Source organism: Drosophila ananassae, chromosome 3R, assembly GCF_017639315.1.
Source record: "Drosophila ananassae strain 14024-0371.13 chromosome 3R, ASM1763931v2, whole genome shotgun sequence".
Classification (NCBI taxonomy): Eukaryota; Metazoa; Arthropoda; class Insecta; order Diptera; family Drosophilidae; genus Drosophila; species Drosophila ananassae.
This window is the reverse complement of record NC_057930.1, coordinates 12,921,509-12,946,901: the sequence shown is the minus strand read 5'-3', so window position 1 is coordinate 12,946,901 and position 25,393 is coordinate 12,921,509. Positions and strand designations below refer to the sequence as shown.

General features: G+C 38.1%; 2 protein-coding genes across 4 annotated transcripts in view; one reads left to right on the top strand and one right to left on the bottom strand.

Annotated features, from left to right (window-relative positions):
- Positions 1-21,491, bottom strand: part of LOC6496841 (mitogen-activated protein kinase-binding protein 1) — a 58,288-nt gene extending 36,797 nt beyond the window's left edge. For 2 of the 3 annotated variants that reach the window (XM_032454992.2, XM_032454994.2), the window contains exons 1-2: positions 20,507-21,491; positions 467-840 (exon numbers count right to left, since the gene is read on the bottom strand). In XM_032454992.2, coding sequence (XP_032310883.1) covers positions 467-544 — 78 coding nt within the window. In that variant the 5' untranslated portion in view covers positions 545-840; positions 20,507-21,491. The remainder of the gene's footprint in view (positions 1-466; positions 841-20,506) is intronic. The other variant, XM_001963258.4, reaches the window with a different exon arrangement.
- Positions 21,492-22,275: 784 nt separating this feature from the next.
- Positions 22,276-23,663, top strand: LOC6498673 (serine protease inhibitor 42Dd). Its single transcript, XM_001963259.4, has 4 exons — positions 22,276-22,344; positions 22,402-23,180; positions 23,237-23,372; positions 23,437-23,663. Exons 1-4 carry the CDS (start codon positions 22,329-22,331, stop codon positions 23,583-23,585), a joined length of 1,080 nt encoding a protein of 359 aa, XP_001963295.1. The 5' UTR covers positions 22,276-22,328; the 3' UTR covers positions 23,586-23,663.
- The last annotated feature ends 1,730 nt before the right edge of the window (positions 23,664-25,393 follow it).

Genomic DNA, 25,393 nt, shown 5'->3' with positions numbered 1-25,393 from the left:
AATCAAAACCCAGACGGCGCAAAATATAAAAAAATAAATTATAACAATCGGAAAAATGTAGAAAACAAATGACAACCCATTCGATCGGCAGTTGTGGGCGAAGTTCGACTAAATCAATGAATGAATGCGAAGAAACTTTCCATTTTTCCCTCCAGGCCGAGAAGATAAACAAAAAGGTGCTTGGGAAACTGGATCAGCTGCACGGCAGGCGGTCGTCCATTGTAGGGGGAACCGACTGTGACAAACTTTCCAATCAAGCCTGACTTTTGTGGCCAACAAGCGACAAAAAAAAGGTGATCCGCAATCGTGTGGTTTTTAAATTAAAAGTGATTTCCAATCAATTTTTGTATTATTAAAAAAAAATATATATATAACTTATATTACAATTAATAAAATGTTAAGTAAAAATTGTTAGCCTCTTGCGTATACTTAATATTCTCTTATACTGCATGTTTATTATGCTTACCCTATCCATCAGCTGTTCCTCGTTTCGCTTGCGCCTCGCCGGCGCTCTTATAATACGTCCCACATCTGGAGCGTCCATTTTGTTGCCTCCTCTTCTACTCGTTAGTCAAGCTCCCAACCAGCGCCAATCACTTATACGCGAGCGCCGAGCGGTATATGGCTCCACTAAGCTCAGCTCTGGGCATTTAAAGCTCGGCTCACAAATCAGAAGAGCTCACCAAATCTGTAGCATACTTATGTGCTGGACGCATTTGGTTTTTATTTTTGGCAGTTTTCGCGTTAAATTCCAATTAATATTTATGGCAATTTACAAAATTGTATATTTTCTATTTGGAAGCAATGTTTGCGGTCGGCTTGAGTTCAGCAGGAAGCATGCTGGAATGGATAAAAAATAGAAAATATAAGTTTAAAATAGAAAAGAATTAAATTTTCCAGGAAAGCTTAAAGGTTAAGTGTGAGGGAAACTTTTTGCGATTCAATTTACAGTTTCAATGGATTGAAAGGACCCTTTCCACCTTTATCCTTGTCTACTCCAAGAACACTTTTCCTGCTTGAGGTGCTCAGCCAATTTCCTTCCCGCGACCTCAAACAAAGTTTTCCCTCGCGTTTCCCATTTTCCTTTGTTTTTTTTTCGTTTTTCCATTTTCCGCTGAATAAAATATGATTCAGGTTCAAGGCGACTGAAAGCTTTCAACTGCAACAATGACTATTTTGCGGTTGTTTTTCCAGTGTTGGGAAATTGATTTTGAAGCAAAGTGCAGCGGTGACTTTATTAAAAAGTCATAAGGTTGTAGGGGGAATAAGAGTCAACAAGCTGACAACAAACTTAATCAATTTGTCTGGAGGCAAGTGTTTAAAAGGTTTAGTCAGGTAGAAAAAATATTAATTAAATTTTATTTATAAGAAGTGTTGGAAAGCGGCATTTAAAGCATTAAGTTAATAGCTCCCATCGCCAATCTGTCAGCTAATACGCCTTATTTTGCTCACAATCCAAAAGTCAGACAAAGTCACTAAAGCAATTAGTCAATCTGCAAATCAATTGAATCAACATTGGCGCTGGGTAGATCCGAAAAGTTCGTCGACAAATCACTTCGAGTTGCTTCCAGACCAGCCGGAGGGGAAATCAGACAGACAGCCCCAAAACGGTTGACAATTGACAGCCGAAGATGGTTCTGTGACGTCTCCCAAATGGCAGACAATAAAAGTGTGTGATTCAGTATCAGTATTTATTGTGATTGTTCATTCAACAAGAAATTTCGCACAAATTGATAAGCTGAACTGATTCCATTTGGTACAAGGTGAGTTTTATAATCTTGCGATCGCGATAAATGTTAGTGGGTCGGTGTGGGCTTGTGGTTAAATACTATATAGATACTATGTACTGGGCCGAGTTAATTAAACAACGAAATAAGGAAACACTTGGTAATTAATGCGCAAAAAGGCAGAAACAAAAACAAAACAATGACTAAGTGATTACAGATACAAAGCGGACGGCCAGAAGACGAAAACCTCTGCTTCAATGAATCCAAAAAAGTGTGTGGCGGAAAAGCGTGGAAAAACAGCGGGGGAAAAACAGCGGCAAACAAAAGAAGAAGATACCGAAGATATACCCTCCAAAGCCATAAAGTTGAACAATTTTCTTCGCTGGCTTTTGTGCCTTCTGGGTGCGATGCCGATTTCTGCATTTTTGCCTTCTTTGCATAATTTGCTGAAAGATGCCAAAGCAGGTGACCAAAAATTGCGAAAAAATCTTTAATTTGCAAGGCGAGTCTATCTTCTTTTTGGTGGGAAAATTAATGAAAAATATATAGAGGAAGGTTTGAAAATTTTAAGCAATTTAAGGTGATTAAGATGGGAAAAATGACTCTTAGTTTAAGGTCTTAAATTATACCTTAATAATAGTAGCTTATAAATATATATTTATGTTTAAATTATCGCGGTTTTCTCTTTCATCTATCACTGCTATTTACAGGCCGTACAATATGCAGCAGCGCCCCTACTACCATTAGGCGGACTGTACGTTAAAAATATTATTGAAAAACAGTCGCCACAGTCATTAACAAATCACAGACTTTATAATCGCTATCAGCCACTAAACTGACAGCATTATCATTCTGTTAACTTGTTTAATTGGCCGCGCCCGGGGGTCGAGTCGACAGAAGCTGAAACAAAACAGTCTATAAATAAGTGCTAACGTATTGACAATAAACATGTAATTTATCAACTGCTGCGCAATGAACTAAACCAAGGGAACCTGAAATGCCCACATATGGAGCAGTATCTTCAAGTTTCTTGGAGGGGATCCTCTTGCCACAAAGTCAGGTCCAATTCCAAGACAGTGGCCATCCGCCCACCACTCTCCTGTAGCAATTAAATTATGTATTATCTTTCGATTGGCTTTCAGTTCAAATCAAGTTGTAAATCGATTAGGAGAAGGCCTTCCATAATTTTCTTTTTTTTTTTTGTTTTAATTTTTCTGGGCACAGTGACCGTCATAAATAAATGCAGTTGACGACAGTTGTGAGTGATTTATGCGACAGTTTCCCAGCCAATTGGATTCTGTTGTCTAGTTTCCTATTCTATTCTATTGATTAGATAGTCTGGCACATATTGGGCGGATTTTTATCTCTGACCATCTCTCTCTGGTTGCCCCTTTTTCGCCTTCTATATAAAATATATTCTTTCTTTTTTTTTGCGGTTATTATTGTCAGAGCGTTGAGAACAAGTTTTATTTCATCTTTTTGTTGCTGGATGCTGGCGTTTTTTCTCGCTTCTCGTGTGAGTCAATTGACCCAAATTGTTGGACTCCGGCTTTTGTGCCCGGATCGACTTGGGCAGCCTCTCTTGTTGTGGCAGACGTGTCATTTTTGCTGTTTTCCAATTGGCCCCAAGTACCCTGCCGAGTAATTCTTTAGGTTGCAATGCACAAATAAATAAAGGAGGTGATTTAGATAGAAAAATGCTTTGAAAAAAATATTACAAAGGAATGGCATTATTAAGAATTACTTGATTGGAATGACATAACTTTTATTGAAAGTTCTGTTTTATTTTATTTTCATTTTAAATTTTTAAGAAAAAGAGTATCTCTTAACTTGTATTGATATTCTATAGTTTCTTACTTCTTTTTTCCCTTGGTTTCTGGTTCCTTTGTCTTTAGTGGGTCGTCTTAAGACGAAAGGCAGTTGAACTTTGCCAAAATGATCAGCCGAGGAGCTTGAGAGCCTCAGCATGTGTCTGCAAATAAGTCTTATCTGATTTGAGGAGATATAAGAGGGACTTGTAATAAGACTACTAATAAACCAGTTACTAAATCTTTAATTTCATTTAATCACTTTTTATGCCTCACTGGGTGAATTTTTGGGATTAAACCATTAAAGAAATCAATATAATTTAAGAGCCATCCGCAAGGCCATCGGTTCATCGCCAAATTGTTTGGCCCCATTTGCATCCTAAATTAAATTGTGTTTGCCCAAATTTTCGAGCTGAGTCTGCAACTCAGACATTTTATGGATCATTTAGCAAATGAAGCAGAGGATGGATGGAATGGAAGCAGCCCCAGCCACTCGACAAGAAAACCGAAAGCCAAGCATCGTGAAAAATATTGCAAGCTTTGGTTAAAAAATTCATTTCGAGAGGCCTTTGACTTTGTGTGCGAGTCGAGTGCGAGTTCAATGAATTTCTGTGTCAACAGCTTGCAAGTTTTTATTTATTTAGCCGCTTTTCTGATGACTCGATTAAGACGCAATCGATGAACCCAGAGTCCAAATTAAATGAAGTGGAAACTTTTAACAACTATTTTCCTTATTCGATGGAATTACTCAAACAGCAGGACAGGATGAGCTCAAAAAAGCATAGTAATTAGGTGCCTTTTTAAGATAATAATATTTTATTTGTTGATTTTTAATTGCATTTTTATTTATAGCTTAGTAACTGATTATTTTTTTAATTATCTTAATAGGTTTTAAGTTAAAAATAATCCCAAGGGGGAAGATTTTCTCTCATTAACCCGTGGGCTCAGTGGACTTAGTATAATTAAAATAAAAATCCACCAGCCACATCGTATACCGCCCACTAAGCAAATAGTTTATTGGGGGGCGGGTTTCCGAGGGTATCTCTTAGATAAAGGGGTGCAAATGGGGGGCGGGGCTTTCAGCCCGATCTGCCTCAAAATGCAATCAAAATAGCTCCTCCACAGAGGCGGCTGGCTCATGAAATTGAAATCCAAGCCAAGCTGCTGAAACTGAGCTAAAAAGTATCTCGAAGCTGCGACTTGTGACGAAAAAAAATACAAAAAAAAAAATGAGAAGCAGATATTGCACGTTGCACGCTGCATGTTGCACGTTGCGAGTTTTATTTTCTTTCTTTTCGACGCCTCAAGTGTTAATAAAATGTTACAGTTAAGTTGCCGTAACACATGTGGGGGATCTGGTGAGGGGGCGGCTTGGCGGCAAGCATTTTTCCAAATGGAATGCAAAATGAATCGCAACTTGCCGCTGATGAAGATGTTGTTGGTGGTGTTGCTGTTGGGCAAGATGATTGCAATTTCTTTTCCAATGATTGGCGCTGCACCAGCATCCCCCCCGGGGCCGCAGAAGGGTTTCGAGACAACCCGATACGGATCCAAAGCCAAGCCACCAAGACAGCTCTGAAATGGCGGCAAAAATTTGCATCATGCTGGGTCGGCCGTCTTCAAAAATATCTTACAGGCACTGAGAGAAATAAAGCGGAATATGCCAAGGGAAATTATCTTCAATTCGTAGTAGATTTTTCAAAAATTGCAGGGTATATGTCACCCAATCGAAAGCTGTATCTTGGGGGATTTTCATCCGATCCTCAAGCGGTATATATTGAATAATTTTTAGAAGAATTCCTTACCAATCTGCATCAAAACCTTGAATTAAACTTTACAATCCATATTTTTAAAATTTTTCTGATTGAGCCCCTTGCAAAATCCGAAATATGCAGTATGGCTCTTTATAATATGGGTTATGTTGAGGGAGTGGGAACTTAACGCATTACGAAGGCAATATCTTTGCCAATTTCCATCCGATCCTTCAAAGGGACACCTTTAGAAAACTTTTAGAAGGATTCACTATTAATCTGCATCAAAATCTCAAACCCAAATTTTCGATCCATATTTTTAAAATTTTTCTGATAGAATCCCTTGAAAAATTCAAGATTCCCAGTGTGGCCCATTAAGGTGTCTATATCTTTTCCAATTTCAATCCGATTTTCAAGAGAGACACCTTAAAAGACTTGAAGAAGGATGCTCCATCAATCTGCATCAAAACCTTAAGCTAAAATTTTCGATGAATATTTTAAAAAAATTGCAGAAATGTGGAGGATCCTCAGGCAGCTCCTGTGGCCTGACCCTCAAAAGCCCTATAACTTCTGCGTACAAAAAGATCAGATCGTTATGTGTCAGCTATATCTTTTGCGTTTAAACCCGATACCCTCGAGTAAGGGTGTAAAAAAAAGGTGGCGTGAAAATTAAGAGAAGCAAAGAAACAATTGCGAGCGAGACAATGAGGCTGGAGAAACAATTGCGCTGGAAAAGTGTACACGGAAGTCGTACACAGAAAACAAGGCGAAAAAAATGGGGAAAAAATGAAAATGTATTTGGAAATCGCAATGGATGGAAATGGTTTTCCAATTTTGCATGGAAAGTGCAAACAGAAAAGCTAACAGAGGAGCTGGAGTTAAATGAGCGTTAAATTGGCTGGCAGCAATCGCAAATGGAAAACAATAAAAGCTGTGAAATGTTTTAGGGCTTATTAAGAGCACCGCACTAACGAAAAATGCTAAAAACTAGGTATTAGCATAAGAAATGATGAGGTGATGGATGGTGGAAAGCTATTGTGAGGGTTTTGAGGTCGATGGCCGCCCTCATAGTTCCCCATTATGAAGAAAATCCCGGCAATTGACGCAACATTTCTGCACACACTTGAGACTTGAGAATAAAAAGAATATAATGAAAAGCAAACTTAAATCATAAAAAATATGTAGTCCGGAGAAGAATGAGCCAACCAGCCAGCCAGCCAACAATAAAAAGCAATGAACTGCCTTATAGAGTTAAAACAAAAGAAGCCAAAACAAAAGATATTAAAACTAACTACACTATCTTGCTGCGAAAAAAAAGTGACGTCAGGAAGGCAGGCAATCGTGGCAGAGTCGCTAATTATATACAATATAGTATACCAATTAGTTATCAGTGGTTAAAAAAAAGAGTAGTATACATGGGTCTGAAGAACGGTGAGGTGATATGGAGAGTCGTAGTCGTGTGTTGAAGAATCGAACGGTAAAAATACAAGATGTGTCACGGGTTGCCGACACCTTTTATTTGTTCTCTGATGGCGCCTCCGGCCACTTGGCTTGTTTGCGAGGCTAAATAAGTTGTTTTCTCCCCATTGTTTCGGGCCAAGAACAGTTACCAAGACGGGGCAATAAAATGGTAAGTAAATATGGCTAAAAAAAACAGCAATAAATAGTGATCATTGATGGGTTCTTGACCTAAGAGGGCTTTAATAAAAATAATAATTACTTATTCTTGATATTTCTTTAAGAAAAAAGTAATAATAGAACCCCTTCAAAGCACTCATTTATCTCAAATAAAATTGTACAAATTCTATAATTAAATAAAGAGGAGGGAGAACTGCACTATTGTTTCAAGTCCGAGCAAAGTGCGTGTTGTCTCACCTGATCACACAACAGCCAGCCAGTCAGTATCTATTTAAAAACTTTACTGGAGCTGGAGCTGACATTGACCCAGCTGGGCAACGATCGCAATCAACTGAACTTTAAGCCAGAACAGACTAGTGGAGACACTATTAAGCAATTTGAAAGTGTTCTTGATAAACTTAACTCAATCAACAGCCACCTGGCAAGACTTCTAGAGATAAGATAGCTTATCTCAGCAACTATAGCCCGACCAGAGCTCATCGCTCATCAGCATGCTGACTACGACTTTCATTCAAAGCCTCGACTTGGAATTTAAATTTGTAAAAAATGTAATTAATATGCCGAGCAATGGAAGGAGCTAGCTGACTTCTGGTTGTGCTGGCAGGCTGCACACGTCAATGGCAACACAGCAGTAGAGGCCCAGAATCCGCCAGAATTTGATTCGAGCTGACAGCTACTGCCTCATATCATATCAAATAGCCTTCGTGTGGAAACAAACAGAAACAGAAACCGGTTGCCTGCACTCTTGGCTTATATAAAATTATTCACACTGCATGGGAGAGGGTTATGTATGCGCGTAATAAAATTAGAAAATGCAGAAGGGGGGGAGGGTCTACTAGGAGGTATCCACCATACAGCCACCCATCAACCCACCAGCGGAGCTGCAACAGAGCGGAAACTGTTCGCTTGGCTCCCAGTCGTGTTGGCCATTAGTTGTTGGCTGTCGGCCTGTTGGCCAAACCGAGAAGGCTGCTCATTTCTTGACACTTGACAAAGTTGGCTACAGGGTATCTACTAGCTCCCAGGGTAGTTTAAATAAATAAGATAGTTGGCAGGGCCTAGAATATGTAGTTTAAAATATTTATTTTTAACTAGATTTCAAGTCAAACTAGGGGATTCTAGGGTAAGCCAATATTTGTCTCGACTTTCACTCTAATTGAATTATGCAAATCCGTCAAGCAAATGGAAAATAATTACGAGTCTCAACGCCCACTTAGGTCGAACTCCCTTATCGAGGCTAACAAGGCTGCTCGGCAGGGGCGTCGGTAGTTGACGCCATCATATCACCTCATTAAGTCGTCTGTGTCTACAAAATACAATTTCCAGGCAATTTGCCTTCACAACAAAGCGCCAAATGGGCCACTTCATTAGCAATTTCAACGGCTAACCGCTAACTGATTCCCCAAAAGCTGTGACTCAACTTCCCGATCAGGAAGCACAGACGTAAAGTCGAGATCGAGATCGAAATTCTTCGTGTACTTAATCTCCTCAACGTGATGGATGTGTCTTGCTGTGTGGGCCTCGGCTTTAAGCACAAATAAAAACAAAAGCTAGACCCCGAAACCGACAAAACCACTTAGGAGCTCACATAAATATCAATCAAATGTTGGGGCACTGAACCTACTGGCATTGCCTCACCAAACTCCAAGCTCCAAGCTCCACTCTTCAAGTTCAAGTGATTTGTGAACCATGAAAGCCTATTTCAACACTTGAAGGTCGTCTTGAACTCTCTTTGGGGGGGGGATATTCACAGATTTTTGGGTCAACTATGCTGCCTATGCTGCCAAAAAAGCATGCTTTCCCCGAACACACTAATTAAATGTCACAGCAGGTTAAACAGAAACTCCAACTATTATCCGAGCCCAGCAATTGTGCAATTGTCGCCGGAAAGTTATGCCAAAGTTAACCCACTTTTTCGGCCCTGCTGACTTTTATTTGCAAACGAAACCAAAATGGGGGAACGAGAACAGGTCTGGAAGTGGGACTGGGACCAATTTCCATAGGTGAGTGAGAAAGCAACGCTCTGAGAACTTGATTATTTTTTGACAATTCGATGAACAGAAAGTAAGCGAAGCTCGCGAGTCCGGAAACGGAATAATGACACTAAAAAAATGGGCAAAGTGAGTCATTAAGACTGCCGAGTGGAGACACTCACTCCCTTTGTGGCAGCAGCTATAAAGGAAGCCATCCATGCGACTCAAGGGGCAAGGGCAAACACCTTTGCGGAAAAGAATGAAGGAACTGCAGTTGGCAGCTTTGTGTGTGGCAGGAATTCCATGGAGCCACAGAGGATTTCCTTTGTTTAGCTCAGCTGGAATCAGGCTTAAGGAAATATATATTTATTTTAATATTTATTATCTTTAAGGTTTCTACTAACTAGTTTCTTAACGTTAAAGTTCTGCCTTCAAAGCCCGAATAAATTAGAAAGAACTACGGAAGAAGTGCAAACAATGGTGGTAGAATTTCCTTTGGTTCTCACCAAGCCCACTATTTCCTTTTGGCCCCAACACTTTCCACCAACGTCTCTGTCTCTTAACTTGTTTACCTTAGCCAGTTTGTCAGGAAACTGCCAAGCTGACGATTTTGGCCAACCAAAAATATGCAGACAACAAAGAGAATCACTGGAAGAAAAAGACTCTACTTTGTCATTTCATTTAATAATAAAAACAAATTTGCTAGATTTTTTTTAAAAGTGTTACTTAGTTCCCTAGTCCTCTAGAGTCTCTGGCACCTGCGGGGGCGTTGTCAGCATTGCCAGACGCTTCTTGGCCACAAGGGAAGGAAATACCAAGCTGGGGGAAAATGGCAGGGAAAGCGACTAGTCTCGGGCTAAATTGAGTCGGCATTAGTCAAAACCAAACAAAACACAACTAGTCTGGGCCAAGAAGCACCTCAAGAGCCAAGACTGCCGAGGTCTGCCTTCCTCTATATAGTATTATTTTTTATATTTTTTTTTTGTGGCTACGTGTGCCGCTTCTCACGCTCCAGCTTTATTTTCAACGGAACAGATGGCTGAAATATTTCTCGCACACAACTTCTATACATTTTTTTTTTTTGCAACATTTGTTCAGCAGACAACGTCGCATATTATTCGGTAAGTTCACATGTCAGAAAACTATTGAGAACGGGAGTTCAAAGTTTAGACTTTCAAGCCAATATGTTGGTTTTTTTTCGCCAGACAGGAAGACGGGAAGAAAGTGGTGCGAGAGTTGTTGGAAATGATGTGCAAATTCCCTCGAGAAACTGTCTGGACAGTTGGTGGTTCTGCTTAGAATACTCAATGAAGTAAGATACATAATAATAATATTAAATAAAATAAAAATCGGAAGCAAAGCCTTAAACATAATCATTGAATCATTAAGAAAACAAGCGAAATAATAAATCTAAATGATTTTATCAGAAAAACATCATAAACAAGCTTTTGCAATTAGACCAATTTCTGTTGGCAAATAAAAAAAGAAAAAAAATCAAGCTAAATTGCTGGAATTTTTTGGTCAAATACCATAAATCAAATAAAAAACTGAAACAATTTAAGGAGTAAATAAAAACAAGACAACAAAAAATTACAGTAAAGCCTGTCTGGCAAAGGCAATAAAACAATCGAAGCCGGTAAAAATTGAAATTGAGGACCAAACTAGTTTTTATTTTTGTTACCTGAGGAAGGGGGGGTGGTGGATCGTTCAATCGACGGAGTAAATAAACAAAAACCTTAAAAAACAACACGTACCACGAGGCAGGGCAATAAAAACAACACACAACACAAGTAACTGGCAACAAATGTGGAATAATTCGAGTCGCGCCGAGAGCGGAGCATAAAAACGCAGCCAAACAGTCAAATGCCATTTCCGACTGCAATCAGACATGAATAACAACAACAACTACAACAATTGGCAGTAACATAGGTAACAACAACAACAAGGTAACAACTACAGTGAAGACATCCTAAAGGTGGCAAGTTAAAGGTGAAATGGCAAGTTATTCCAAAGCAAATCATATAATTCATGAATTAAAATCTATATAAAATAGAAAAAAATTTATTTCATAATTTAAATAATATTTAAATAAATCCTTATACTGCTGCTTCACTGTACAAACACCAACTAGCCGAGTCAGACTCAAACTCAAAACTTAGACCAGTTGAAAGCACGTGGCTCCCCAGACGGAAGCCAGTGACCAAAACAACTACAGTACCAACAAATGGGTGTGTCTGGGTCTGGGGGTGGTGGTGGGGGCTAAATAGCAACGAGGGGGATCCCAGAGGGTAGGGTACTCCCCCGCAGCCTATGTCTGGCCATCAGGTCTGGTCTAAATATCCAACCAAACGAACTAAGCGACGTGTTTTATGTCCGCTCTTTGGTATTTATGGAGTTGCATGTTCAGCCCAAGACAGTTGGGCTTATGTTTATTATTTCTTTTTTTTTTGGGGTTACCAGGAGTGAAAGACACCTGAGGGAGACCCCAGACCCCAGACCGCGGTCTAATTTCTCTAAGTGCAGCGGTTACATTCTTTACCCCGCGAAGGTGCGCCCACACAACAAAGCGCAGAAAAGAAAAAAACACCTCCACACACCCAAAAAATAACGCAGCATATCATGGCTAATTTGGATGGAAATGGAGGATGTGGGGGATGTGGTAGAGGTGGTGGAAGTGGTGGTACAACCACCTGGAACATGCAACTGTCGCCCCAAAAGTGGAGCATTCAACGCTGCGGGGGTTGTCCAATAAAGCGAATAAATTAAACAAACAAATAACTCTATTCGCTTTACAGGATTTTTGGAAGTAGACCCCAGAAGGGATACTCTAATAACTCTTAAAAATAAATAAAAACTATTATTAAATAAGACTATTTATTTTTCATAAATGATTACATTTTAGGGGGCAGCACTTTCTATCTCTCCTTATAATTAAATCAAAAGCCTAAATGATGGGCGTTGTCCGATATAAGATTGGGGTTTAGTTTAGTGACTTGCCTTGACTTCTGGCTTGAAATGGATAGATGACTTTGTTTATTACCAACCTGCAACGATAAGAGAAAAACAATAAAAAATTAGTAACAAAAACAGAATGACAATAAACATCATTAATGGCTGCAAATATTTAAACAGAAATACAGGCAATATATAGATCACCAGTCATGGTGTTAAACTCCCCACTGGGGAGCTATTCACATCTGTCTCTATTTCTCTCTCTTAGCCACTTGCCTGTGCGAATTAACCCACTTTTGTTGGCCCATTCACACCATCCAACTGCCAACAACTGCCAACCATGTTGTGATTATGAAATCGAAAACGGTTTTTATTTAATTTCATTTTATTGCAAAAAAAAGCGGAAACATTTGTCCATAATTTTGTTAAGAAATTATGCTCTTATTTTCCCGCTTTTTGTTATTCTTACTTTCAAAATCGTTCTCACTCTCTGCCAGACTAGAAAACCACAGAGACCACACTCTCTTTATACTTTCTCCATCAATGGCACCTGTTTCTCTACCTTTTCCCCCAAAAGATACATTTGTATCTCTTTTTTATCCATTTTTCCCCTCAATTCCCAGACTTCTAACGAGGAAGCGCCATTCGGGATGACTTTCAAACTTCGACACCGACCTCCACAATGCCAAAAAAAATTCATAAAAAATGCAACCCCTCTCCGTTTAAAACGACTATGACTTTCTAAGGCAATTTACGTTTGTTCGCTGTTCGGTTTATGGCTAGAAAGTCAGCGCCGATCATAGAGTTGTAGAAAAATTCATAAACATAAGCAAGCACAATCGTTTTGCGGCCATTTAGCGGCTAATAAAATAAAAAAAATGCGCAACCTGTCTCTCAGTTTATGTGAGATGTGTGTCTGTTGCCTGGCCAGCACATGCATTATTAATTCCTCTGACAATTGCAACTGCAACTGTTGGACGGGGCATGTGGCAAGGCAGGCAGAATTGTTTATAACTGTAATTTGCCAGAGGAAACTGAGAAAAGTTTGGTTTTGTGGCGGGCCATGTGTGAAATTTGGCCAAAAACCCGGCTCAGACAGACATCTGGCCGAGTGCAGATAAGGAAAAGGGGGGCCTTCATTTATTAGTTTGGCCGGAAAAGCAATTATTTACGACACTTGCATAATTAGGATTGTGGGGCAGTCAGGCTTGATTACCAACTGAAAGTGATACTAACACTAATAGCCACTTTAATAAATTAAAGATATTTTAGGAATAGCTATTTATAAGTTTTTTTTGCTTCCTATCCTTAACACTCCATAAAAAGTGAGAAGCAACCTTGCCGGAAATGTTTAGTTTGTTACTCACCTTTGGTGGCAAAACAAAAATTTATTAAAAAATAAATAAATATGTGTATTTTTTTTTTAGCAAAAAATAACACTAACGAGTGTTAAAGTCAAGGAAAAGTGGAGAAAAAATGAGCATGTCCCGTCGAAATATGTGTTGCGTATAAATAATTATTTTGTATTTGGCAAATAAATTGTTCGATGTGGAATTAATGCCAATTGGACACGCAAGGCAGCCGAAACTTTTAGACTGATTGAACAATGAAATAAAGTATAATGGAATGGAATGGGAGTGTTGGAAGTACTTCCATCTGCTGGCAAAGGCCAAGAGGAGCAGTGCCACATCATCAGAAATATAATAAATATTTAAAATAAAATAGAGGTCCAAGGTTTGTTAACTTTTACCTCAAAAACAGAAAATAACTGGCCACTGGCGACGAGTCGGACGATGACAATGACGAACCGCTAATCATAACTTAAACATCACAACAATGGGAGAAAAAAAGCGCCAACCCAGCCCCAACCCAAGTCGAATCGTCGAAACGTGCACTTCATTAATATGTGAAAATAATAATGCCGCTTACAACCGCCAAAGAGAAAAAAAAACACGAGTTCAACAAATAAATATGGTCGACAAGTAAAAGTCAAAAGCGTTAAACGCATTTAACGAGCCGCAACAAATGGGGGCGGAGAAATGGCCAAAAGGGGGAGGGGTCTCAGGTGTAAACTCGGACTACAGGTTATACAATATATCCCCTTAACTATGGAGAGTTCAAATTCATAAAATTAATATCAATTCGATTGCTTTCCAACTTCAATTATCCTCTAATTTCCAGGTGCATCGAAACTTTCTTTTCGAAAAATAAAGAAAGAAAAATTTCATTTCTTTCTTAAATTTTAAATTATAATTGATAAGCGGAGTTGGACTGAGAGTTGGGACTTGGATTAGAAATCCAAAAACTGGAAATGGAGTAAAAGTTAAGCCAGTTAGGAAAAGCGAAGGAAAAGCGATTTAGTTAAGCGGTAATTGACTCTAATTGCGGGCTCTCCGGCAGTCGTGGGTTAAAGGTGTGCTGCCAATTAGCCAACCCGAAGTGTGATTGCTTTTTGGAGGCCAAAATAAAATAGAGCAAAGGCACTAACCTGATCTAGATCTTATCCTAACTTTTCCTCAATTTATAAAGCAATTAAATTAGAGTTTGTTTTATTAAAATGTTTATTTTTTTCTACTCTCTGAGAGGTTGAAGTGCCTCGCTGACTAATCAGATAATCTTTTTGGACTTAAATATAGAACACTCTCTTCGCGCTTCTTGTTTTTCAACAAAATGAAAGGTAAACACTGGAATAAATGGATTTTCTGAAGGGCAAGACCATAAATGTGTTGGATTTTGATCTAAATTTTAATTCGCATTCTTGCTCTAACCTTTCACACTCCAAAGAGCTCATAGACTGCCATAGCCTAGAGTTCAATAAACCCCAAAAAAAGTGAGTTATACTATATAGTTTTTCTGTTTTATTTCCGCTTTTCTCAGCAATGTAGTTGCTGGAAATTTAAATTGGCGTAACAAGACACAGAACAACAAAGCAACAAAACAACAATCAAATGGAAGGAAATATTATGGCCAGGGGTCAAGTTGAATTACTGAACAATGGGAGGCAGTTCAGAGACAGAGGGCCTTTGGATTGGTTTGTTCCAATTCATTTGGCAAGAACAAACAGAGAAAAATATAAAAACCAGAGACAATAAAGGAAGAGAAAGGCCATTCAATAAATTTCGACTATTTCTATAGTAGTTTCTAGCTCTGACATCATAACCCCCTAAAACCCACACTTCCTTTGACCAAAAAAAAATAAAAAAAAGGGGTTAGAAACTGCACCCAGATATTTTAGATAATTGTTCCTTGGGGGCTATACTCTGGTTTATAATTCAAAGAGTTATAAACTGCCATTCTTTGGCTTATAAACTTTCACAATATCAAGATCTCACTGCCTTTCCCTCTCACTATTTATAGATATAACTTAAAACTTATAACACATGTTGGTTGTTTTTCTGTCGTATCTTATCTTTCAAAAGCTGACCCAAGTGACTTTTTTGTCGCTTTTTAGCCTTTTGGCTGGAGAGACACGCGCTCCACACACTCGTCGAGTCAATTGTCTTGGCCATGGCCAAGAGTCAAACGCATGCCGATATTCAATCATATGCGCTGACCCTCACCGATTTCTGTTATTTATTTTCCATCCATTACTTGGCTTTTTTGCTATTTTTTTGCAATTAGAGGCAGCCCACTTCCTCTCTGTTTCTCGCTTTATTGTTTATTGCTGATTTTTCTATTTTCTTTTATTTTTTCTTATTTTTTTTTGCATATATACCATTTGGTTCTTGGCTTTTCCTTCCTATCTCTTGCGATTTTCCGAAGAGCTTTTCCACTAATTAGTTTCTTTTTTTTCCTATTGATTTTTAGACACTAGATCTTTGGCTATTTTCTTTTTTGTGTTTTGCGAAGAAAAGAACAAAACGTAAATAGATAAAATGGGAAACACTCCCACCAAAAAAGAGGCCAACAAAAAGAGGCCAGAAGGAAATACAAATTTGGCAAGCGATTGGTATAAATTTTTTTTGTTTTTTTTAAACAAAATTAATCAGACCTTGATCTTGGGAAAGGTTTGATTTATTTTTAACTTTAATTTCCTTTCATTTTCAATATTTGCTCACTTAATAATATATTTTTTTTAATTTAAAAAACTTTTGACAACCTCAAGCACTTTGAAAACACTTGAGATCAGAACACTTTTCTGAACTGTCTCTCCTTGATTTATTTTTTGCTTTTATTATTTATTATTTTTTTTATTGTTTTGGTTCTTATTCAGGCCACTTGACGCTTACTTTCGCTTTGCTTTTTTTACGTAACTTGTTCGGCTATCAGCTTGCCAATTTTGTTTTTATTTTCTGGTATCTTAGTGCTAGGCTATTGCGCCCAAAAGTGTTTTCTAACTTAGGCGATGAGTAATTTTATTTAATTTCAAAGTTTTAATTGCGGAATTACTTATTAATACTTCTTCAAACAATAAATAATAATTATTGTCAGTTAGTTCTAGTCTGGCAGTTGGCCAACAGCTGTTGCAACTTTAAAACTCCCTAAACAAAGCCCGATGCTTTCCCATATTCTGTTACCAATTTTAACAAGCCTGCCCGGGGCTGGACAGACAACAACGAGACGCTTTTTTATTGCCAGTCTGTCAGAGAGAAATGGCTTATAAAAAATTGCACAAAAAAGGCCGGTTTGGCGATGGAAACTGCATAATACTTCCTCCTCAAAGTTGGCAACAGCCACGGCCAAAGCCAATTGCAGGCATTGCGGACAGAATTCCAATCCCACTTAATGGGTTATGACATCGATGGGTAAGGCCAGTCAGTTGGGGCCCCCCCCTTTAAGCCTCAAATCTTCAGAGAGACCGGCCAGCATTTGTGGCTTTAACTTGTAATCCCGCAATTTTCCTTAATTAAGTTGTTCGTTAATAGTTCGTTAGTTGAGTAAATAAACTAAACTGGGATTGCGGAGGCAAGTGCTTGGCTGGAATGTGATCCATTGACCATGAGATGGCAGTTTCTGGTCCCTAGGAAGTAAGTTAGTAACTTTTCCAATTACAGGAAGGGTTTAAGTTTAAAGCGGCATAGTTGGAAAATAATTAAGGGTTTGATAAACAATATTCATAAAGAGAGAGGTGTCTAGTAGTGTCTGCAGTTCTTCTGACTAATTTCACACAATTTCCCTGGCAAGTCCATAAATTAGAACTCATAATGTCTAGGGTCTTCGACTCCCTACACTCATCAAACACACATAGTCTACTGTCTTCTCATCCCCAGACTCCCACATAAAAATTAATAGCCGAGGAAATACCTTAGAAACAGTGGCCATAACAGCAATAAATAATAACAGCAAGAAGTTCTAATTAAGGCCTAGTTTCTGGCTTGAAAAAATAATTATAATAAATATTTATTTGAAAGAAAGTCTAGTTTTCTTTCTCTGTGGAGGGTAGAGGAGCCTAGACGATGGAGTGTACTCAGCAGCCATGTCTTATCGAATCGAGTTTGCCATTAACTTGGCTCGAACCAAAGCAAACTGCATTCCAGCCATACTCGAGTGCGAGTCGAAGAACCCCTTAATTTCCTCCTCTGTTCCGACTTGGGCTGCCGTTGAGGAAGCGCCGGCAAGTTACATGATATCAATAAAAGTGCACAGTGCTGGAGATAAACTTGGAGAGCTAGACCAGAAGGCCAAACAGAAACAATAGAAACGATAGAGCCTAGAGTTGGATGCTCTATCTTGGAGTTATGACTAAGAGCTACTGTCTTTTCCAAAGGTTAGAGTATCAGGAAGTGGCTGTGGCACTAAGAATCATAAGTGCAACACACATATAACCAGAGGAGACAGACAACTCCAACCAGAACAACAAGTTGTGAGGGTGCCACAAGAGGCAGGGATGCAGGTGAGTGGCTGGAATATGCGGCAGCAAAAATGTTGCACCTTTGTTGGCTGTTGCCACTACCTTTATGGACCTGAGCCGGGGCTGCTGTTGGCGGCAACTCCTGACTCCCGGCGGCTTAATGGATATGCAACGCATATTGCAAATTATCCAAAAATGTTGGGGGGGACTCTGGAGAGCACACTTGCCACACCAGGCTGCCATTATTTGGAGGCTTTTTGTGTCTTGTTGTGGAATTTACAGCTGCATTTGGGAATTTTGTGGCAAGAAAGCCATTACCTTTTGTTGTAAAAATTCTATAAAAATAATTACAATTAATATTACCATTTATTCTTCCTTTGGCAATATTCCGCTGATAATTGAGGCATGCAACGTTAGTTAGAGCTACTTAATGGGCCCAGTTTAGAGTTGCGGGCCAATACGAGCGGCGGAGATAAAAAGACGGTCTAAAAAAAAAAAGGCAATAAATGGAGAGACAGGCCAAGAGAAGAGAAGAGACCAAAGCGGAGACTGAGAATGTAGACGCGGCAAGAATATTCAGATTTTTCATATCGCATCTATGAGATACGTGAGCCCCTTGGCACACTCACAGATACACGAACCGAACCACAACAGAACCAAAAAAAATAAAAGAAAGAAAATAAAAGGAAGCTTGCGCATGTCCCTCAAATGACATTGGCATTTAGATGAGCTGGTCGTTGGATTTTTTGTCTTATTTCTTCTCCTTTAAGAATTTCAGAAAAGGAGAGATCCTCAAGCTGAATTCCAAAACTAGAAAACTGAGAACGACTCACAGCTACAGATACAAAGATACATATACAAAGATACTGAGATACAGAGATACAATGCGCACCTGTCGCCAGGTAAGAACGCAACCGGCAAACGTCTTAGTCAGCAAAGTAAAGCAAAGTAAAGCGAGAGACACAAAACGACGAAAAGACAGGTAACCGGTGAGGAAAACAAGAAAATCAAATAAAATAAAGAAAAATCAAGAAAAACAAAGAAAAGGTTGGAAATCAAGCCATGTTTTCTTTCAGATCTTAAAAATGGAAGAAACTGAAAATAAGACTTGGATTTCAGATTCTTATTCTGTTTCAGATCTTACAAGGTTCTATATACAGAGTAGATCGTACAGAATCTATATTATAGAGGATTAAATAATAAAATATAATTAATATTCAAATAAAATCAAGAAAAGGTTGGAAAATAAGAGTCCGGATATTCAGATTTTTATTCTATATGTTCTAAAATTAAATAATGTCAAATAGTGGATAGTGTAGACTCTATATTATAGAGATATGTATTATTATATATTTTATAAAATAATTATAAGAAAAATCAACAATAGTTTTCAGATCTGGCATAAGACTCGAAGAAACTGAAAATATTCTTATTCTTTTTCAGATCTCAAGAGGTTCTGTATATTCTGAAGTTATATAGTGGCAGATAGTGTTATAGACTCTATATTATAGAGGACTAAATAATTAAATATTAATAATAAACAAATAAAATCAAGAAAAGATTGGAAAATAAGAATATTATTATTATGTTTCAGATCTTAAGAGGTTCTATAAATATTTTTATTATATTATAGAAGATTAAATAATACAATATTATTAACAGGCAAATAAAATCAAGAAAAACAAAGAAAAGATTGGAAATTAGGAATAGTTTTCAGATCTTGAGAGAGGAAGAAATTGAAAATAAGAGCCTGGTTTCAGATTCTTATTATGTTTCAGAGGATGTTTCATCAAGAGGTTCTATATATTCTGAAATTGAAGAGAGAGGATAGTATAGATTCTATAATATAGAGAAAGAGACAGATTCTTATTCTGTTTCAGATCTATATTCTTCCTTTATTCTGAAATTAAATATTGGAAGAGAGTGGATAGTATAGACTGTATATACTCTGTAGAGGATTAAATACTACCATTCCTTTGAAGATCTTTCTCCAAATTCTCCATTCTTTTGCTTGTAGCTCCTCTTTATAATCCCCTCTCTTTCTTCTGTATCCACCCATCTCTTTTCCACTCTAGTAGTGAGTAGTATTATGTATCTTAAACCCTTGGGTAACTTTAATGAGCTTAAAAACCACAGCAAGCGAAGCAACTTATAAGGGAAAAAACCTTACAAATTAGTCATTGTGATTAATGAGGAAAGAAGAAGAAGAAGAGGAGGCTGATGCCATCTCTATCACACACTCTCCACCCATCTCTCTCTCAGAAACGTGTCCAAGTTGTTGCTTTGATTTATTTCGTGTGAGGATTTTAAAAAAAGATTATAGGTATCCCCCGGAAGGGGCAGCTTCAAGCGGATAGGCGGATAGGGGGGGGGCTACTTGTGCAACTTTCGGATAAAGCTCTGCAGTTATCTAGATCAGCAGAGCGTAAAGGGGGGACTACACTACATAGATCTCAAGTGTTGGATGCATGTGTTTGGGTCAAGTTCAAATTTTTTGTGGTGGCTGCTTCTGCGCATTAAATAGTATTATTTCTCAAAAAAATAAAAACAATTTAAATAGATTAAAATTGGAAATGTATCTTTTAGCTTTGTATCTGTATCTTTATCTGTTCTTGAACAGAAGTGGCCTTCAAAATGGGTACACACATTGAGAAAAGCAAGGCCGCTCAGCTGAGAGCGCAAAACCACCCCCTAAAAGGGGGTGGCCTCCCAACCACCCAACCACCCATCCAGCCAGGTCTAGGTTGAAATACAAAATTTCGATACAGCATCCAGAGGAATTTCCCGTCAACCCCCAAATATGAAACAATCTCCGGAAAAATAAATGAATTTTATTGAAAAGTATGTCAGAGACAGAGAGACTCACCTTAATGAGAAGAAATTCCTTAAAAATTGGCAATGAAAACTGGATTTTGGATTCTGAAGTTCCTGTTTTCTTCTTCTCCTTTCACCGGTTCTTCTTTCTTTCTCTCTTTGCCTTTCTTTTTGGCCGCAAATCATAAACAAATGCGGAGACAGTGGGAATTTCTTGCAGCTTTTCTTTCTAAAATCTAGGATGCTTGGTTCGACTCCTGATGGACAGGTGTCACAGTATTTTGTTGTTTTTTTTTCTTTTGGCTTTGCTGAGACAGGTGCACTAACAAAAACAATGCTCCACGTTCACTAATACACTGACAATTTTTGCAAAAACACACACAAACACACAGACACTCAGAAAGAGAGGGACGCCGTGTGTTGGCTTTGAACTTCTTTCTTTTTTTTTTTTTTTGCTTATTTGCTTTTTCCGCCTTTGAAGTTGGGGTGGGGGGAGGTATATACCTTCCACTATTTATCTAATCTCGCTTCTCGGTTCAGATAAAGCCCTATAGCTGCGACTTATCGCCGTGGCACTCGTTTTAATTCAATATTATTCGAATTTCGCCGCACAAAACAACACAGAAGCAAACACACACGCACACACCTGGACGCCTGGCGCGCGAAAAGGACAGCAGAGCTGGCAAACAAACAAACACGTTGAAATCGGCAATCATCCAAACATTGTTTTGATTATTATTTGTTTGTTTGGCTGCGTTTCAAACACAATAATAAACACTTTGCACCGCCTCGTGTCTTCCGACGTCCGATTAAACACGCGAGTATCTCTCAAAACAGCGATTGAAACAAACAAACATAAAGAAAACTAATAGTTTGTTAGTTGCAGATACAGAGCGACGACCGCAGCCCCAAAAGTCGCGTCGCGTTTCAAAAATGTTGCCGCGGACAATAATCACACGTCCGCTCAGGTGAGCAATTTTTTTATTTCTGATATTCGTCATTAGGGCCCACTGTAGGATTAGTGTGGCTGCTTTTTTTTTTAATACAATAGTAGTGTGGCCAACGCATCGTACATCAGCTGTTTTCTTTGCCGGTTCGAACCTGAAATACTTGGTTTTTCATTAAATATTTTTTATAGTTTGAATAAGAGTCTCGAAAAATTTTAAATATTATTACATTCTAAGGGATTTGAGAACCTGACCAGTGTTGCCGGACTGTAAGATTCCCGGTTCTGATAAATGGTCACACTATACCGGTTTTGGCCAGGCGCTAAATTTAAATCAACTCAGTCACATTAAAAAAATGTATATCGCTGAGAAGTGATGAATGATTAAGCAAATAAAATCAAATATTTTTAATATAACATGATACCATAATAAAATATATAAAAAAAAATATTAAATATAATACAGTAAGAAAATGTAATGTAAGAAAATTCTACACCTCATTCAGTCAAGTCATGAACCATATTTGGTTTCTAACTTTGCTAACATAAAAATTGGGAAGCTTTGCTTTAAAATTTTAAATAATACAATAGGATTTTGAATTTAAGGATTATATAAAAAGAGTATTTTCTAATAAGGGTTAAATAATAAGACTATTTAATTTTCACATTAATTTTCGCTATAATTTTCAGTCTATTCAACTTTAATCCTCAATAAAGTTTGAAACAACGGATAGCTGACCCAGATTCTTAAAACAAAAATCTTTTCTCAAATTTAAATTTAAAAAAAAATACAAATCTAAGCGCTTGAACTTTTCTGCAGTGTAAAAAATATTATTGTGTCCAAAGCATGGTTAATCGGATTACTAGAGTTAAATAGTTTATGGGATCTAGACATCCCAGCCTCTCAGTTCGTTGTTAACTACTGATCATGAGGTACTTGTCGTGTAAGTGAAGTAGAATTTTATGCCATCTATGTCTAATTATTTAGATTTACCCCTCAGATTGGCTTTTAGTCACTGCCACGTTGACTCTGGCACAAAAATTTCATGACAATCTTTACCAGTTGATTGCCAAGGATCATCCCAATGAAAATATTATAGTATCGCCCTTTACCGTCGGGAGTATTTTGTCCATGATATACATGGCAGCCGCGGGAGAATCCGCGAAGGAACTGAAAACCCTTCTAGGCTTTTCCGAGGAGAAAATCAATTTGATCGAAAAATATCGGAAATTATTGGAAAAATTGAAACTGGTTAATCGGGTGCATTACGAAAATCGCCATCCGTTAAGTCCGCATTATGAATCGTTACTGAAAGAAAATTTCAAGGCGGATTCCAATATCACACCAAAAAGTGCCGAGCCCCTGATATCGATCACTAACAAATGGGTGTTTCAGGATGGCAATGATATCTTCAAAGCTATGTTTACAAATAACATTACTCTGACAGATGGCTGGCAGTACGAGTTCGATGCCAAAAAGACGAAAAAGGCTGATTTCCAAGTCTCGAGAAGTAAACAAGTTTCCGTGCAGATGATGTATCAGAAGAACATCTTTCGGGCTGCCTACTTTTCAGATCTTAATGCTACTGTAGTCGAGCTACCATTTCACAGTTCGCAGATTTCCTTACTTTTATTTCTGCCCAATAAAGTGGATGGCCTCTGGGAGATGGAGCAAAAAATTATCGACTTTTCAGAGCCACTAAACACCGTAGAAGCGATTATTGCCTTGCCCAAGCTTCGCATCGAATTCAAGAGAAATCTAGCGGAAGTACTTCAAAAGGTATTAATTTTAAATATCTATTGTTTATTTGTAACTATTTTTATTTGAAAATACAGCTTGGTCTACGACAGCTGTTCACGAAAAAGGCTGATTACAACCTGTTTGCCGACAAGTCAAGTTCAAGGGTCAGCGAGATATCACACAATATCTACCTGGACATTAAAGAAGACGGCGCTGAAATGCCCGTATCCTGTGGGTATAGATGGACTGTTTGTTTAAATTTTGATACTTATTTCCATTATTTTCATTATTGTAGCACCAGTGAACATATCTTGGGCAACAGCTCCAGTATTCTTTACATTCGATCGTCCTTTTGCGTTTTTAATAAAGGACGAAAACACCACATACTTCCAGGGGCATGTTGTAGATCCTTCGAAAAATGGATCAAAACTCAGTACAACGTGACTTTCAATCTAGTCGAGCCTCGATTATTGTTTCTGACTGGTCTGTGTTAAAAATAAAGTGTGTTTTCTTATTTATAATTAACTTGGCATTTCAAAATTGCGTATTGGCAAAATGAAAATGGATCACATCACAGCCAGATTTTGAAGTGGACCTGCCAGAAAATTTTACAAAAAATTTAAAAATTATTTTATTCCCAGATTTAAATGCAGATCGATGGAGAATCGATCCACAAATCGTTTAAGGTATTCCTTTTGTGAATCGGATGAGAATTGCCTAAGATATGGCCTTCGATCGGGGTCAAATGGGGCTTCCCACGCATTTTTGATATTTTGAAGGGGACCCCCCAGAAAATTTCACAAAAAATCTAAAAAATATTTTATTCCCAGATTTAAAAGCAGATCGACGGAGAATCGATCCACAAATCTTTTAAGGTATTCCTTTTAAGAATCGGATGAGAATTGCCAAAGATATGGCCTTCGATCGGGGTCAAATGGGGCTTCCCACGCATTTTTGATATTTCCCCAGAAAATTTCACAAAAAATCTAAAAAATATTTTATTCCCAGATTTAAATGCAGATCGACGGAGAATCGATCCACAAATCATTTAAGGTATTCCTTTTAAGAATCGGATGAGAATTGCCAAAGATATGGCCTTCGATCGGGGTCAAATGGGGCTTCCCACGCATTTTTGATATTTTGAAGGGGACCCCCCAGAAAATTTCACAAAAAATCTAAAAAATATTTTATTCCCAGATTTAAATGTAGATCGACGGAGAATCGATCCACAAATCGTTTAAGGTATTCCTTTTGCGAAATGGATGAGAATTGCCTAAGATATGGCCTTCGATCGGGGTCAAATGGGGCTTCCCACGCATTTTTGATATTTTGAAGGGGACCCCCCAGAAAATTTCACAAAAAATCTAAAAAATATTTTATTCCCAGATTTAAAAGCAGATCGACGGAGAATCGATCCACAAATCTTTTAAGGTATTCCTTTTAAGAATCGGATGAGAATTGCCAAAGATATGGCCTTCGATCGGGGTCAAATGGGGCTTCCCACGCATTTTTGATATTTTGAAGGGGACCCCCCAGAAAATTTCACAAAAAATCTAAAAAATATTTTATTCCCAGATTTAAATGTAGATCGACGGAGAATCGATCCACAAATCGTTTAAGGTATTCCTTTTGCGAATCGGATGAGAATTGCCTAAGATATGGCCTTCGATCGGGGTCAAATGGGGCTTCCCACGCATTTTTGATATTTTGAAGGGGACCCCCCAGAAAATTTCACAAAAAATCTAAAAAATATTTTATTCCCAGATTTAAAAGCAGATCGACGGAGAATCGATCCACAAATCTTTTAAGGTATTCCTTTTAAGAATCGGATGAGAATTGCCAAAGATATGGCCTTCGATCGGGGTCAAATGGGGCTTCCCACGCATTTTTGATATTTTGAAGGGGACCCCCCAGAAAATTTCACAAAAAATCTAAAAAATATTTTATTCCCAGATTTAAAAGCAGATCGACGGAGAATCGATCCACAAATCTTTTAAGGTATTCCTTTTAAGAATCGGATGAGAATTGCCAAAGATATGGCCTTCGATCGGGGTCAAATGGGGCTTCCCACGCATTTTTGATATTTCCCCAGAAAATTTCACAAAAAATCTAAAAAATATTTTATAATATTTTATTATTTATTAAATGCAGATCGACGGAGAATCGATCCACAAATCGTTTAAGGTATTCCTTTTAAGAATCGGATGAGAATTGCCAAAGATATGGCCTTCGATCGGGGTCAAATGGGGCTT

Coding starts and splice junctions, on each gene's coding strand:
- LOC6498673 (XM_001963259.4), top strand. Junction 23,181..23,236: donor TAGCGGAAGTACTTCAAAAG/GTATTAATTTTA, acceptor TTGAAAATACAG/CTTGGTCTACGACAGCTGTT. Junction 23,373..23,436: donor CGCTGAAATGCCCGTATCCT/GTGGGTATAGAT, acceptor TCATTATTGTAG/CACCAGTGAACATATCTTGG.